The 15,740-nt window shown below is 56.4% G+C and overlaps 6 protein-coding genes across 6 annotated transcripts; 4 read left to right on the top strand and 2 right to left on the bottom strand.

Moving 5' to 3' along the window:
• Nucleotides 1-146: 146 nt before the first annotated feature.
• On the bottom strand, nucleotides 147-2,445 carry erg9 (bifunctional farnesyl-diphosphate farnesyltransferase/squalene synthase). Its single transcript, XM_025695301.1, has 4 exons — nucleotides 1,975-2,445; nucleotides 871-1,930; nucleotides 642-824; nucleotides 147-592 (listed from the first exon to the last, which is right to left on the bottom strand). The coding sequence occupies exons 1-4, from the start codon at nucleotides 2,016-2,018 to the stop codon at nucleotides 479-481; spliced, it is 1,401 nt and encodes a 466-aa protein (XP_025551038.1). The 5' UTR covers nucleotides 2,019-2,445; the 3' UTR covers nucleotides 147-478.
• Nucleotides 2,446-2,728: 283 nt separating this feature from the next.
• Nucleotides 2,729-4,751, top strand: BO97DRAFT_405896 (DnaJ domain protein). Its single transcript, XM_025695300.1, has 5 exons — nucleotides 2,729-3,049; nucleotides 3,105-3,148; nucleotides 3,207-3,300; nucleotides 3,350-4,386; nucleotides 4,448-4,751. The coding sequence occupies exons 1-5, from the start codon at nucleotides 2,944-2,946 to the stop codon at nucleotides 4,604-4,606; spliced, it is 1,440 nt and encodes a 479-aa protein (XP_025551037.1). The 5' UTR covers nucleotides 2,729-2,943; the 3' UTR covers nucleotides 4,607-4,751.
• Nucleotides 4,752-4,838: 87 nt separating this feature from the next.
• BO97DRAFT_87849 (phosphoglycerate mutase-like protein) lies at nucleotides 4,839-6,288 on the top strand. Its single transcript, XM_025701117.1, has 2 exons — nucleotides 4,839-5,860; nucleotides 5,917-6,288. The coding sequence occupies exons 1-2, from the start codon at nucleotides 5,173-5,175 to the stop codon at nucleotides 6,147-6,149; spliced, it is 921 nt and encodes a 306-aa protein (XP_025551036.1). The 5' UTR covers nucleotides 4,839-5,172; the 3' UTR covers nucleotides 6,150-6,288.
• Nucleotides 6,289-7,447, top strand: BO97DRAFT_87850 (histidine phosphatase family protein). The gene has a single exon (XM_025701118.1). The coding sequence runs from the start codon at nucleotides 6,428-6,430 to the stop codon at nucleotides 7,169-7,171; it is 744 nt and encodes a 247-aa protein (XP_025551035.1). The 5' UTR covers nucleotides 6,289-6,427; the 3' UTR covers nucleotides 7,172-7,447.
• A 52-nt stretch (nucleotides 7,448-7,499) lies between these two features.
• BO97DRAFT_405895 (uncharacterized protein) lies at nucleotides 7,500-9,896 on the bottom strand. Its single transcript, XM_025695299.1, has one exon. It carries the CDS (start codon nucleotides 9,538-9,540, stop codon nucleotides 7,723-7,725), a length of 1,818 nt encoding a protein of 605 aa, XP_025551034.1. The 5' UTR covers nucleotides 9,541-9,896; the 3' UTR covers nucleotides 7,500-7,722.
• Nucleotides 9,897-11,314: 1,418 nt separating this feature from the next.
• Nucleotides 11,315-15,527, top strand: BO97DRAFT_405894 (ABC transporter ATP-binding protein). The gene is made up of 4 exons (XM_025695298.1): nucleotides 11,315-12,746; nucleotides 12,799-13,624; nucleotides 13,671-14,993; nucleotides 15,083-15,527. Exons 1-4 carry the CDS (start codon nucleotides 11,429-11,431, stop codon nucleotides 15,438-15,440), a joined length of 3,825 nt encoding a protein of 1,274 aa, XP_025551033.1. The 5' UTR covers nucleotides 11,315-11,428; the 3' UTR covers nucleotides 15,441-15,527.
• Nucleotides 15,528-15,740: the final 213 nt, after the last annotated feature.

The raw sequence follows: 15,740 nt of genomic DNA, 5'->3' as shown, positions 1-15,740 counted from the left end.
AAAGTACGGAATAGCAGCATGGGACGGAGGAGTTATAAGGGAGCCAGCAGGCGACGGCAGATGTTAAATGCCGGGTTGGTCAGCAGAGTTTGCAGTGGAGATTGCTACAGTAATCGATTGGAAATACAGAAAGTGAATTCAATTGACTAGTTACGACATTACAGTATGTTCCAGGTCCTCAATGGATGTTTGCCACGGCAACACTGAAGTTGCAGACACACATCTAGTACGTCGCTGGGTGAGATAGATATCTCGCTCAATATCAGCACTTCTTCGGCACAACCACAGTCATGGACAGGCTGGATTGCAATTTGACATCCGTGCTAGACCTGAAACCAGGTAAGTAGATCAAAACCTAGGAAAGAGGGTCAAGTCAATGTATTAAATATGGCGGCATGGCGAGAAGAAAGGTATAGAACATGAGCCAGCCGGCTAGTAAGTATCAAAACAGTCGTAACTCCGTAGAAATGCGAACAAGCTACAGCTCCTTGTTCTCGAGCTCGCGGATGTTCTCGGGCGGCCGGAAGTTGCCCTGCTTCAGCTCTTGCCATGCGAGATCGAACCGCGCGCCCAGCATCCAAGCCGTGCCAATCTACGCTGGTCAGTGAATGCTTACCCACAACAAGACAAGGAATACATACCATTACAGTAGACACAATGATCACGATCACCAGCATGAGGCCCATCATGAAGCACAAATCCTGGCGCGTAGCGGCCTCCTCCTGCCTCTTCTTGCGCTCAGCCTCGGTCATCTCGCCCTTGACGCGACGCTGCGCCACCTCGGCGGACTGGGTGGGGAATATCGTCTCGATCCATTTCTCAATCTACAATTGTTAGAAGTTGACTCAACAACAAGACAGAGAAACATACCCGTCCGCAGACCAGACTGATCTTCAAGAAGTTGGGATCCCGAGGGGTGTTCTTCTTGTGAATGCGACGCGCGTAGACCCGGAAGGTGTCGCTGAGCACGCGCAGGTTCTGGGTGGACTCGAACATGAGCTTGCACGCCTCGCCCTTGGTGATCTTGATGTTTCTTTCGAAGATCGCAGGGTTGCGGAAGCACAGCTCCAGCGTGGCAATCGCCATCGACTGCGGGATCGCGCAGAAGTTGAAGATACTCTGCTCCCGGAGCCCAGCCAGGTAGAACAGGCAGTCTTCCACATGTTCCAATGCGTTCAAGACCATCTCGGAGCCGCAGTTAAGCGCTGCCTCGCGATGCTCGGGCTTGAACAGGTCGTCGAAATTGGCGACGTGCTTCGACCAAATTTCTTTGGGCCAGAAGCGCCGATTGTCGTCGTTGTCCTCTCGGACGTCGCGGATGATGTTCGTCTTCTGCAGGACAAGACCCATGGACCTGTGCAGACGCGTGCGCTCCAACAAGGCCGGGTTGGCGAACTCAGCCTCGACGAACAGCCGCGTCAAGCCCTCGCCGACCAGCCCCGCCACGTACCAGCAGTATTCATCGTACTCGGCCGTGGTCGTGACACTGGTGTCCTCGAACTCCGCCTTTCGGCAATAGTCCGCCATGCCGTTGCCCATTTTATCGGTGATGTCCTTGACGATCGCCTGGTAGGCCGGCTTCATGTTCTTGTACTCAGCGATGACGTTGTGAAACTGAACCAGCAGCTCACGGTCCTTCTCCTCGGGGCGGTTGCCGGTGAACGTCCAGCCATCCTGCTCGAGGAAATCCTTGAAGCCCCGCAGCAGCGGTTCTTTGGTCTCCAGGGGAATCGACGTGTCGTCCTCGATGGTGTCCAGCCCACGCAGGGCCAGGTAGAACACGCAGACCGGCAGCAGCAGCTCGGGGTGTAACTCCTTGATGACGGCGCTGAAACTGCGACTGGTCAAGTCGAGGAACTTGAAGCAGGCCTTCTGGGTTTCGGTTTCGTCCTTCTCATTGCGTTCGTGAACGGGTGAGTGCCAGACTTTCCTATGACCACGGGCACGGACCCCTTCGTAAGCGTTGGCACAAACACACGACCCATCACCGCTCGAGGACGTGAGCCAGTACTAACCATTGCACTATCGACCTCAGTTCTGAGGGGTGAAAGGTGTAGTAGAAGATGTTGGACGCGAGACCCATTGTGAACACAGCACGTGATTACGACCAGAGGCCAGAAAAACAAGCAGATTATTATAGGGCAATGCAGATGCAGGGTAGACAGGAGCTGAACAACCGAGTCAACGGAGATTCAGTGGACTGAAGTGGAATAGTGTACAGGTAACTATGAGCAAATGGCCTCAGTAGCGAAGGGGATGTGAAGTAAGAGGTAGCAGGTAGCGTAAGAAGGAGAGGATAGAAGAGGACAGAGGAAAACAGAGGGTAGAGGGGAGGATGGAGAGAGGGAATTAATATGAGGTGTAAAGGGGGAGGGGAGGGAGGAGAGAGTGAGAGAGTGAGAGAGAAAGATGGAGAAGAGGAAGGGGAAGAAGGGAAAAGAGAAAATGCCAGTGGTGGAAGAAAAGGCAAGCTGTGAGAAGCGAAAACTGGAAGAGGAGAAAATCAAAACGAGGCAATTCATTTTTCCCGCGCCGAAGAGGAGAGCGTTGCAATCCACGCCTCTGATTGGCTCCGGCTCGACCCCGGACATCGTGACCCGGTATTTACCTTTTTTACCACCAGTCTTGGCAGCAAGCGGATCAAAATGACCATACGTGACAGTACTTGGCAGCATCGGCTCCCAAAAAAACATCTCCCCGCCATGACGAAAGAGTCGTCGCAAGGCAACCAAAAACAACCCGAGTGAGAATACAACTTCGACGAGTGGTTCTTCTACCCAAAGAACACTCTTCTGCGGTACTTATCACCGCTTTCTGCAGTCTCCTTTATCTCACCACTGCATCTGCTTCCTCTCCAGGCTGTGATTGCTGCAGCCCGAGCGATAGTCATATCATCTTCATCCCTCGCGTGGTCGGGTAAAAGCTCTGCTCCAGCCACCCACCATGGTTGTTGACACCACATACTACGACGCCCTGGGCGTCCCTCCCACCGCGACCGAGCTGGAGATCAAGAAAGCCTACCGGAAGTTGGCTATCGTCACCCACCCTGGTTCGTCCGCCTGGCCCGGCCGTGTTGGCCCTTGAGCGAACTGACCCTTTGCCAGATAAGAACCCCGGCGATGAGACTGCACATGCGCGCTTCCAGGCGGTGAGTGAGATGTCCCAACAACAAACTGTCAGATGCTAACGCTGGCCGGACTGGCTAGATCGGAGAAGCCTACCAAGTTCTCAGCGATGAAGAGCTACGCAAACGCTACGATAAGTTTGGAAAGGAGGATGCCGTTCCGGGTGGCGGTTTCGGTAAGAGCATGAGACATCATATAGGGGTATCGCTGACTGTCGCCTTCAGAGGATCCGGCGGAGTTCTTCAGCATGATCTTCGGTGGCAGCGCGTTCGTCGATCTCATCGGTGAGATCTCGCTGATGAAGGATCTGACCGCGACGATGGACATCACCATGCAACAGATGGAGGAGGAGGAATTGGCCGCGTCCGCCGAGGAGAAGCTCAACATCCACGATGAGGAGCAAGCCGCTCGCGCCTCCGCCGAGGGCACGACACCCACCGCCACCGAGACCACCGCCGCCGCATCCGAGAAGCCTGCGGCTGAGAAGCCTGCCGCCGCAACCACCTCCAGCTCCGGAGCGAGCACGCCCCGCCGTTTGGGCCAGCAGGCCATCATGGATAAGTCCGAGGAGGAGGCGCGCATGGAGGCAGCTGGTCTGTCTCAGGAGGAGAAGGAGCTGCGCAAGAAGGAGAAGAAGAAGGGATTGTCGAAGGAACAACAAGAGCGGTTGGCCGCCTACGAGCTGGAACGCAAGAAGGCGCGCGAGGAGCGCGTCAGCACCCTGGCCACCAAGCTGATCGACAAGATCAGCGTGTGGACGGAAACCGACAAGGGCGCGGATGTCACCCGCGCCTTCGAGGAGAAGATCCGCCTGGAGGTGGAGAACCTGAAGATGGAGTCGTTCGGCCTGGAGATCCTGCACGCCATCGGCGCCACCTACGTGCAGAAGGCCACCTCGTTTCTCAAATCGCAGAAGTTCCTGGGCATTTCCGGCTTCTTCTCGCGGCTGAAGGACAAGGGCACTCTCGCCAAGGAGACCTGGACGACCATCTCGACCGCCATCGACGCGCAGATGACGATGGAGGAGATGGCCAAGCTGGAGGAGCGCGGCGGCGAGGACTGGACGGACGAGAAGAAGGCCGAGTACGAGAAGAAGGTGACAGGTAAGATCCTGGCGGCCGCCTGGCGGGGCAGCAAGTTCGAGATCCAGAGTGTGCTGCGCGATGTCTGCGACCAAGTACTCGGCGACAAGCGCGTCAAGCTCGACAAGCGGGTCGAGCGCGCCCACGCTTTGGTGATTGCGGGCAACATCTACTCCAAGGTGAGTGCTCTGACTCCGGTTCACCTACTGCGGGTACTAGGGATGCTAACTCAATCTACAGGCTGAACGCGACCCCGAGGAGGAGGGTGATTTCATGGCGTTCGAGCAGTTGATGGCCGAGTCGATGACGAAGAAGGGCAAAGATGAGAAGAAGAAGAAGGGCAAGCACGGCCACCACCACCATCACCATGAGGAGGAGGCGGAAGCCACCGCTGCTTAGTTCTAATGCGATTGTGTATTGATTCTGCTCCAGTAGATGGCCGTCGGGCTCGCACTGGATACTTCATTGGATATGGGATGTTTCTCTGTAGCGACTGGTGTTTGATTCTTCCACGCGCACCGATAATGTGACCCATACTTAGATGGATTATAATAGATTGATTTGCTTGTACCACCTGCATGGTAAGATTATTGCATTATTGTGGCTTCAGCTTTCCCCAGCCTCCCGATGTCGGCCAGCCCCGTCTGTGTCTTGCTCCCGCTTGATAAGCTTTTTCTCTCTTTCTGCCGCTCAGAAGGCATGGTTTGAGCCCTTAAACTGCAACTAGTCCGAGTTTGAGAACTCAGACCCTATCAAGGTCCCCGCACGCGACCAGCTACCTTGTTGGGTTAATCCCTTTGCTAGGCTCCACGGCTGTCATCTAGCTGGAATGTAACCAGGTTCTCCCTTGATACGACGGAGTCCGCATCTTTTGTCCGACATTGGCCCCGTTGATCGTCCCTCTTGCGCCAACCGCTCAATGACGACCTGCAATATATAACCCTAACTCTCCCGCTCTGTGCAATATGACTCTTCCCCGGCTGCGTCTTCGTGCGTCCCGCTTCTCCCTGCTCATTTTCGTCTGTCTCTTTCTCGTCACCCTCAACCTCTTTCCGTCCTCGATGCTGCTCTCCACCCAGGTGGTCCTAGTCACCTTGGGCGCCACCGCCGCAGCCCTCCCCAGCGCATCCAGCGCAGCCTCCGCACCCACCGGCTTCCTGCCCCCCGGCTTCGACATCACAGCCTACTGGGGCAATCTGCGACCCTACAAAGATGCCTCCGGCTTCAACGTGTCGACCGGCGTGCCGCTCGGCTGCGAACTGTCGCAGGTGCACATCCTGCACCGCCACGCGCAGCGATATCCCACCGCGTACCCGCTCGACGCCGGCAGCATGGAGGGCTTCGCGCAAAAGCTGCACAACCACCGGCTGCAGTACCCCAACGTCTCGCTGGGCACCGGCCCGCTGGCCTTCCTGAACGACTGGAAATACCTCATGGGCACCGAGCTGCTGCTGCCCTCAGGCGCAGCCACCGAGGCGACCTCCGGCGCCCACTTCTGGAACAAGTACGGTCGCCCGCTGTTCCGCGCCCCCGCCGGCCTCGCCAGCTGGGACCCCTCGCTAAACGTCTATCCCAACGGCACCCAGCGGCCCAAGCCCGTCTTCCGCTCCACCGACCAGGCCCGCATCCTCGAGAGCGCCCGCTGGTGGCTCAGTACGTCCCTCCCCCAGCGCAGTACCCCGTCTCATGCACATACTGACAGAGTCTAGGCGGCTTCTTCAGTAGCACCAATGCCAACAGCTCCGCCAGTGAATACGACCTCGTCGTCATCCCCGAGTCCGCCGGCTACAATAACACCCTTGCCGCCACCTGTCCAAACACTGACTGGTCCATAGGGTACGCCCCCCCACCCCTACCCTTAAAGCACCAGAGATATAGCGTCCCGGGGAAGAACCCCCGGCCCCCCCTTTCCTTCAGCTTCCTGGCAACCTCAATTCTATAATACTAGAATAAGTGTTCCCGGGGGAGAACCCCCGGACCCCCCTTTCTTTCAGCTTCCTGGCTACACTCAATCCCAAGAACACAGATATAAATTGTTCCGGGGAGAACCCCCGGACCCCCCTTCTTTTTACTACAGCAATCTAACAGAGAAACAGAGACAACGCCGCAAAAACCTTCCTAAACAACACCTTCCCCGAAGTCCTCACAACTCTAGCCCCCCACCTTCCCAAAACCTTAACCGCAACCCTAGAACCAATCGACATCCTAGGCCTCATAAACATGTGCCCCTACGAAACCGCCGTCCTCGGCTCCTCCAATTTCTGCCCCCTCTTCACCGAAGACCAGTGGTCCGCGTACGGATACACGCTGGACCTCCAATTCTACGGCGACTACGGACCAGGCTCGCCGTCCGGCCGCGCCCAGGGCCTAGGCTGGGTCCTCGAGCTCGCCGCCCGCCTCAACCACACGCTCCCCTCCACGCAGTCCGCAAACATCAACCTGACCCTCGACGCCAACCCCGCTACCTTCCCCGTCCACCAGCCGCTCTACATGGACATGTCGCACGACGACGTCATCGTCTCCGTCCTCACTGCCCTGGGCATGCAGTATTTCACTTTCCCGGGTGGGAAGGGCTTACCGCGTGATGTGCGCGAGCCGCCGGCACGGAGGTTCAAGTTGGGGGAGATTGCGCCGTTTGGCGCGCATTTTGTGGCTGAAGTCTATTCTTGTCCTTCGGATATGGATCGGGTGGTGTTGGGTGGGGAGACGATGTATGAGAATCCCGATTTGAGCGGGAGTGGGGTTGAGACGGAGGAGTGGCTGCGGTTTGTGCTGAATGGGAAGCCTGTTCCGCTGGAGGGGGTGAGTGGGTGCGAGGGTGGGAACGATGGGGGCCATGGGATGTGTCGGGTTAAGGGGTTTCTTGGGGGTGTGGAGGAGATGGTGAGGGTCGCGGAGTGGGACAGGGCGTGTCTTGGGAATTATACGTCGCCTGGGCAGGTGGGGGATGGGCATCCTGTTTGATTATCTTGTGGTTTTCTGGGATGAAAGAGGGTCTTGGTGTCTCCCCTGATTATATCATATTTCTGTGCTTGACGGTTAGGTAGGCCAGGGAGCTGAAAGGAAGGGGGGTCTGGGGGTTCTCCCCCATGATACTTTATATCTCTGGTTTGAGAGGGTCGAGATACCAGGAAGCTGAAGGGAAAGGGGGGTCTGGGGGTTCTCCCCCAGAGCGCTTTATAGCCTGGTGGTCTTTATGTCTCCTTTGGTTTAAGAGTGAGTTTAGCTGGGAAGTTGAAAGGAAAGGGGGGTCTGGGGGTTCTCCCCCAGAACGCTTGATATATTTGTGGTTTGAGAGGGCGGGAGGGTGGTGGGAGGTGAATTCTATGGATGCAAGTCTAAACGCGAGGTAGGGTATCTAGTAACAGTAACAGTAACAGTACCAGAAGAACAGAGCAGAAATCTATCGCTATCGCTGGAACAACAAATGAGAGCGACCAGAAGCCAGCTTCAGTCGGTGTGCGGGGCTCGCCGCGGAGATCGCGAGAATTAGGTATTAGATGAGGGAGACGATGCTAGACAGGCGGCGCGTCGGGAGAGGGCTGGTCGAATGCCTCGTCGTCCGAGAGCTCGTGGTCCGAGGCCGTGTCGTCCGACGAGGCGGCGGACGAGCCGGGACTGGCGGGCGCGGGCACGACGTAGTGCGGGTCGTGGGGGTCGTGCAGGTCCTCGGGGGCGAGCACGCGGCCGCCCAGCTGCACGTCGCTGATGTGGACGCGGTACTCCAGCGCGCGCTGGCCCTCCTTGATGAGCTCCTCGGTCCAGCCCAGGCAGCGTTTGAGGCTCTGGTTCATGCGCTGGCTGTCGGCCAGCAGCTCCTGGTGCTTCGCCAGGTCGAGCAGGAACCGCTTCTCGTCGCGCGTGCGATGGCCCGCGTCTGGGTCCGTCTGCGAGTCGGCCGGGCTCAGCACGCTCGAGTCGACCATCGAGTCCTCGCCGTCGCTCAGGTCCGACAGCTCCTCCGGCGACGAGCGGACGGACGAGCGCTCGCTGGGGGCTTCGTCGACCTCGCTGTGGACGGAGAGCGTGGCGGACACCGAGCGGGAGGACTGGGCCATGGATAGCCGGCCGGATCGGCTCAGGCGGCGGTAGCGCCGCAATTCTGCGTTCTGCTTGCGCATCTCGCGCTCCAGGGTTCGGTTGATGGCGAGCAGCGACGAGTTGCTGATCTCCAGGTCCAGGATCTTGCGCTCCGTGCGCGCGTTCAGGGCCACCCCGTTGCACGCTGGCCCGCCGCTTTCCGACTTCGACGGGCTCTGCATCCCGGAGCCGTGCGTGTCCACCGACGCTATCGACCCGTTGCTGAAGACCCGAGGTCGAAGACCTGGCAGCGGATCGGTGGCTATCGTGCTGATATCGAGCTTGGGCTCGGAGGGAGAGATGATCAGGGGGCTGGGTCGGAGGCCCTCCTTGTGGGGGTGAGGCATTGTAGGCGGGCCGCCATTGCTGGCCGAGTCGACGCTGGACGACTTGAGGTGACGCACGGCGGGAATGGGTCGGGCGGAGACGGTGCTCAACGGCGGGCTTTGAGGATGTACACTGGGTTCCAGGGGCTCTTCCAGCTGCGAGCCGACTTGAGATGGCGCGCCATCGGAGAAACGCGGGTTCGAGTTCACCCGGGCGGGTCGCAGTCGCGGCGAGGGCGAGGCGGGCTTGGAGGAGACCACCGACCGTGACAGCGATCGACGTTTATACGAGGCGGGTCCTGCGCCGATGTCACTCATCGGGGCCGGTCGCTCCTCTTGTCCGTTTGCGTAGACGAATGTGGTCGCGGAGGCCGACTTGGCCGCCAGCTTGGGCCGACTATCCGGTTCGGATGACGACACTGTCGATCGGGCATCACTGGCGTGGAAGAACATGGGAGAGGCGGAAGCATTTTCGGAGGAGATATTAGGTCGTGCGAGATGGTTGGACTCTATTGCCACTGATTTGGGTCGGGCAACTTTGGGGGGCTCCAGCATGCCTCCCCGGACTGGACTCCGCTCCGTGCGGAACCGCCCCTGAGCCAGGCTGGGTTGTGCCCAGGACACATGCAGCGAATGCGTCCCATTCGAGGGGGTATTGCTCGGCGAGGCCGTAGCATCTCGTCTGCTGGTGCGGGAACCGGATCGAGGGGTGACGTTGGCACTGAGGAGAGAGGGCTCCGGGTCCCGCCGGCCAGGAGCCGAGGAGGGATGCTCGGAGGGGGTCGACCGGTTAGGGGTGCGGTATCCGGCGGGCGTGGCTAATCGAGGGGTCAAAGGAGATTTGGTTTGGGTGCGGTGGAAGGCTGCACTGAGGGCGGGGGTTAATGGTTTGGCGAGGTGGCCGTGGGATTGTTTATCGGAGGTCATTGTAGCGGCGATCGAGGGACGAGGGGAAAGGCGGGCGACTTATGGCATTGCGATGCTCCTGGAAGATCTGAAGCATGATGGCACCAGCCGGCCACGGATCGCAGGATAGCCGTCAGGGGTGAGGCAAGAGGAAGAGGAGAGATAAGCGAGGCGAGGCGAAAAGAAAAAGAGAATTCGTGTGGGATGGGGGTGAGTGGAGATAGTGGAAGTAGTAGTAGTGTACCGTAGTCAAGTAGTAGTCAGTACCTCGTTGTCGGCAGCAGTGACTGCATAATTAAAGAACTTCAGAAAGATACTGTAGAATGAATGAATTGAACTTCTGAATGTTTTCCAAGTTGGGAGAACAAAACAATCCCCACCCAATCCGGCTAGTCTTGCCCGCCGCCCGCCTTTTCCTCACCGCCGCATCGATCGTCGGACTTTCTTCATGGTGGTTGTATTGTATTGTTGTCATTGTTTTGCTTCATCTGCAGTATCCAGAACAGCCGATTCAATACCAGACTGACACTCCAGACACGAGTACATCACCAGCAGATCTGAATCACAGGCCAGATGACGGCCCGATGTCTCCCAGCCTCCATCCGTCAGCCCCTCGCTCGCTGCATGGGCTGATGCAACCAGACCAGCCTAGTCTCTCGGTCGGTGGCTGCCACGGCGATCACCCCATATTACGGTTCCATGGTAGTGGTTGTCATGGCCCTCTTCACCCGGAATCCCCCTCATTCCCTCCGTGAGGCTCGCGAGTTGATCCGATCTGATCAGGGCGCAGTTGACCCCATTGACTTGACCCCGGTTTACCTCTGATCGAACGGGGAATGCGATCGGCCCATGTGTGAGGCACGTGATTTCACACCCACCAGAGCCACGCAAGGGATGGCCTTGATCTCGCCTGCGTAATCTGACAGTCCGGATTACTTGATTTCTGGCTTGATTCCGGGGTGGGAATGCTGGGTGCCAAGTTGAAGGCTCTGGCTCTGCAAAGGGATAACATAGCCAGCGCGAATGCAGCGATTGCCAGGACAAACCCGGATCTGGCTGACTTACTGCGCCTGTAGCGTTGCTGTTCTTCCGAGACCATGCGAAGTGATTCTCATCAGAGAACCATCTGTCCCCTACGCGACAGACTCGATAACCCATGAATCCCACGATTCTTAGTGCAATCAGAGTACTCGGTCCGGCAACACATATAATATAAAGCGTTCCGGGGGAGAACCCCCGGAACCCCCTTTCCTTTCAGCTTCCCAGCCCACCTCAATCTTACATCAGAGATATAAGACGTCCTCCCGGGGAGAACCTCCGCGGACTCTGAGTCAACAGTTAACATCAAGGCATTTGATCTATGTGATGGTATACCCTGTATTTTGTTCATTTTCCCTTTCACCAAGAAGGAATCAAAATCGCGGCGCTGGCTATCATTTTAGTCTTCTGGAATTGGCCAGTGACTAGAAGCTTGCGGCGCCCAACTATAAATCCCCGAGTAGCTCCACTCAAAGCTTGGACGATCTCCATCAATCACACGTGTAAGAAGCTAACCACTGACTCAAGAAGTAAAGTAGAAGATAGCACAGGGAGAATAATTCTGTGCTACAGCTTGTCTTGCAGAAGCTCGACGGCTTGGTGTCAGAAACGCCCGGCTTCGGCTTCGGCATCGGCCTAAGCTAGCCGTTCCATGCAGATAATATCGCTAAAGAATACTGACTGTGACTCAGCGCAGCGGGGACAATTTCGGGTTAGTCTATCATGCTGCCCTTAGCTTTTATCCTCTGCTATATGATAGATAAGACACGACCATGGGCTTGCTTGACGTTTCTACTTGCATTATTTTCAGCGTCGGAGTGGTGAGGTTGTCTGTATCAAGGACCGGGAGCAAGGAACACCCCCATACAAAATGTCAACCAGTGAGTCACAGCCAAGCGACAGTCCTAGGAAGCATGGTCTAGACGAAGGCACGCAGAGCATATTGCAACACCAACTGGACGGATTACCATCCACATCCTCTGCGAAGGGTACGGTGTTCGACTACGTGGGACGATTCGATATGCTTCTGATTGTGCTCAGTACTCTTTCGGCCATACTCGCTGGTGCACTCAACCCGTTGCTCACCGTCATCTACGGTCTCGTGGTCCGATCTTTCCAGAAACACGCGAACGGCGAGGATGATAGCTCTAGCCTATCCTCCAATGTCTCCAAGCTCGCTCTGTTCAACGTTTACCTTGGGCTGGCCGAGTTTGTGCTCATCTACATGGCAACAGTAGGCTTCTATCATTCAGGGGAGCGCATCACCAGAAACCTGCGCCGTGCATATTTGAAGGCGATCATCCGGCAGAACATTGCCTTCTTCGACACACTAAGCCCTGGGGAGGTGACAGCACGCATCACTTCGGATATGAATATTATTCAGGAAGGCATCACAAGCAAGATCTCAACTTTTTTGACGGCTTTGGCTACCTTCATCTCGGCAGTGGTGATTGCTTTCTATGAGTATTGGAGGTTGGCCTTGATCCTCATATCCACCTCCTTCTTGCTTGGAGGCGCTGAGTTTCTCGGCGCGCTGTATGCTGTGAAATTCAGTAGACGGAGCTCAGAGGCTCTGAACCAAGGGGCGTCCGTGGTGGAAGAAACCATGAGCTCTATCCGCCATGTCTCTGCGTACGGGATACAAGATGCTATGCGCGAGCGATATTTGAAATATATTGACAAAGGGGAGACATGGGGTCTTAAAGCACGGCGATCGGTGACTTTTATGATCGGGACCATGAACTCGGTTCCATATCTCAGCTACGCGCTGGCCTTCTGGCAAGGATCTCGCTATGTTGTTACAGGGGAGATGAGTGCATCAGCTGTGGTTATAACGACCATGGCCATCATTGTCGGCTCCTTCGCTGTTGGGCGGGTTGCACCCAGTGCTGAGTCTTTTGTGAAGAGCATAGTACACTCCAGCGTCATTCTGAAGGCCATTGCTCGCCAGTCTCCTCTTGACCCACTTTCCGAAGAGGGAGAACGCTTATCAGACATACGCGGAGATGTTGAACTCCATGATGTCAGCCTGGTATACCCGTCACGGCAGACAGTAGAGGTTCTTAACCAGGTATCTTTGCGCTTTCCAGCGAACAAGACCACGGCTCTTGTTGGAGCATCTGGCTCGGGGAAAAGCAGTATCATCGGGCTTTTGGAACGCTTCTATGCACCGACTGGTGGCCATATCAGTGAGTTTCACCCTGTAAAATTCGTCTTAGCAATGGCCTAATCCGTGTACAGCTCTGGATGGTGTGGACATTGCGCACCTCAACCTACATTGGCTGCGACAGCAGATGTCATATGTTGTGCAAGAGCCGGTTCTGTTTAACAGAAGCATCTTCGAGAATATCCTGCTAGGACTGAACGATCTCGATACACACAGGACTATGCTTGAAGCAAGAGAGCTGGTGCATGCAGCTGCGAAAGTCGCACACGCTCACGACTTCATCATGGCTCTGCCGCAAGGGTATCATACCGAAGTGGGCACGAAAGGACTGCAACTGTCAGGCGGTCAGCGACAACGCATATGCATTGCCAGGGCAGTCATCAGTAACCCAAAGATCCTACTGTTGGATGAAGCTACGTCTGCCCTTGACTCAAAGTCGGAAAAAGCAGTCCAGCTGGCTCTGGACTCTGCTGCCAAGGATCGGACGACTATCGTGGTTGCCCATAGGCTGTCAACTATACGCAACGCCGACAATATTGTTGTCATGGATAATGGATCCGTCCTTGAGCAAGGGGCACATGAAGAGCTGATGGCTCTGGGAGGCGTCTATTCACGTCTCGTGGAAGCGCAGCAGATTGACAGGACTACGGAAGGGGGGGCAATCCAAGGCCTGTCAAGCACGGAGGGCACGGCGAATGATCAGACTGGACTTGTTCACTCCTCCGAAACAGCCAGCTCTGATTACGACAAAAAGACCCTTGATGATCACGGGCTCCTTCCAGATACCAATCCTTCGTTCAAAACCTACTTTCAAGTTGTGAGTAAGCTGAACCGAGAGGAAGGTTTGATAATAATCATTGGCCTTGTGCTATGTATTTTGACTGGATTCATCATCCCAACGTAAGTGGGTGACGCCTGTCTATTGAGACCGACTAACATTTAACAGGCAAGCCGTTTTCTTCGCCGAGTCAATCAACGCATTAACTCTCCGATCTACACAGTATCTCAAACTTCGCCATGACATCAACTTTTGGTCGTTGATGTTTCTGATCCTTGCTGTTCTCGCCCTCATCACATGGATAAGCCAAGGGCTCTGCTTCTCCCGCTCCACCGAACGACTCACGCACAAGACCCGACACCAGGCCTTCCGATCCATCATTCGCCAAGACATAGCCTTCTTCGATGAGAAGAGAAACTCCCCTGGAGCCCTGACGTCCTTTATCGAGACCACAGCCACCGACATTACCGGGCTTAGTGGGCCAATCATCGGCTCTAGCCTCACCTTCATTGCAACACTGGTGATCGGCATTACCGTCTCCCTCATCGCTGGCTGGAAACTTGCTCTCGTCTGCACCTCCACTATTCCAATAGTGGCAGGATGCGGCTACGTCCGTCTCCGAGTGCTCGCGCTATTCGATCAGCGAGTGCGTAAGACTCACCAAGAGGCTGCGATCTACGCGACGGAGATCATATCGACCATCCGATCGGTCGCATCTCTGACCCTCGAGCAACACTTTCTCGACGAGTATACGGCCATCTTATCCCGTGGAGCCGCTCGGTCCATGCGCTCAATTCTCAAAGCATCCGCGTTGTACGCGGCGTCCCACTCGTTCACCTTCTTCTGCGGCGCCCTAGCCTTCTGGTACGGCGGCATACTCCTCGCAAAGGACGAATACACCATCCTTCAATTCTATATCTGTTTTGGGGCGTTAATATCGGGCGCCCAGATTGCCGGCGCAGTCGTCTCCTACGCCCCGGACATGAGCAAAGCGCTGCACGCAGGTCAAGAGATTCACACCCTGTTCAATCGTACACCAAGCATCGACACATGGGAGGAGACCTCTGATCAACAATCCATTTCCCAAAGCACGGCGGACCCTGTCACAATCGAGTTCCGGAATGTCACCTTCCATTATCCCTCTCGCCCTTCGCACCCCGTCCTACAGAACTTCTCGCTCACAATCCGACCCGGCCAATTTATCGCGCTCGTCGGGCCCAGCGGCTCCGGCAAAACCACTATCCTCCAACTGCTCGAGCGCTTCTATAGCCCCACAGCCGGTCAGATCCTGCTGAACGGGGTGGACATATCCGGTCTGAACGTCAACGATTACCGAAAGGCCTTCTCGCTGGTCAGCCAGGAACCCACTCTCTACGACGGAACGATCCGAGAGAATCTCCTCCTCTGCGGCGCCGGCAGACCCATACCCGACGACGAGCTGATCCAAGTATGCAAGGAGGCAAATATTTACGATTTCGTCGTCTCACTTCCGTACGTCATCCCCAAGCCCCAGCCTCCCACTGATATCTCACTTGAAGCGTCGGAAACAATTCCATATGCTAACGAAGGGACCTCCACAGTGATGGCCTGAACACCCGCATCGGCACGGCAGGAACCATGCTCAGCGGCGGCCAGAAACAGCGTCTCGCGCTCGCGCGGGCTCTCCTCCGAACGAGCAGTCCGGTCCTGCTGCTGGACGAGGCGACCTCGGCGCTGGACGGGCCGTCAGAGAGAGTGGTGCTGGAGGCGCTGGACCGGGCCAGCGCGGAACGCACGACGGTGGCGGTCGCGCACCGGCTACGGACGGTGCAGCGGGCGGATGTGATCGTGGTGCTGGAGCACGGGAAGGAGGTGGAGCGCGGGGCGCACGCGGAGTTACTGGCGCGGCGCGGGGTGTATTGGGCGATGGTGAGGATGCAGCGGTTGGGGGGTCCGTAGTTGTGCTTTGTTTTGCCCCTTCGACTCAAAGTCTCGAATAACTATTTTTCACGTCTAGACTCATATCTTGATAAACGAATACAGAACGATCGATCTTAACCCCCGCATATATTGGTGGCATAAGTGCACTCTAAACATAGCATGAATGCCTGAAGTCTAAGGCATCAGCCGGACGGAAAGTGGGTCCAGGGTCTTTGGGCTGCTTCATCGCTGCTGTCTCCAACAACATGGCCGCGGTGGTGTAGTGGTATTAACATTGCAGAGCCCCCGGGGGTCTTATACCTACCGGGTGGAGTGCAG

The sequence above is a fragment of the Aspergillus homomorphus genome, assembly GCF_003184865.1.
Source record: "Aspergillus homomorphus CBS 101889 unplaced genomic scaffold BO97scaffold_20, whole genome shotgun sequence".
NCBI lineage: Eukaryota > Fungi > Ascomycota > Eurotiomycetes > Eurotiales > Aspergillaceae > Aspergillus > Aspergillus homomorphus.
Note: the sequence above shows the minus strand (reverse complement) of the source record. Positions and strands in the feature narration are given on the sequence as shown.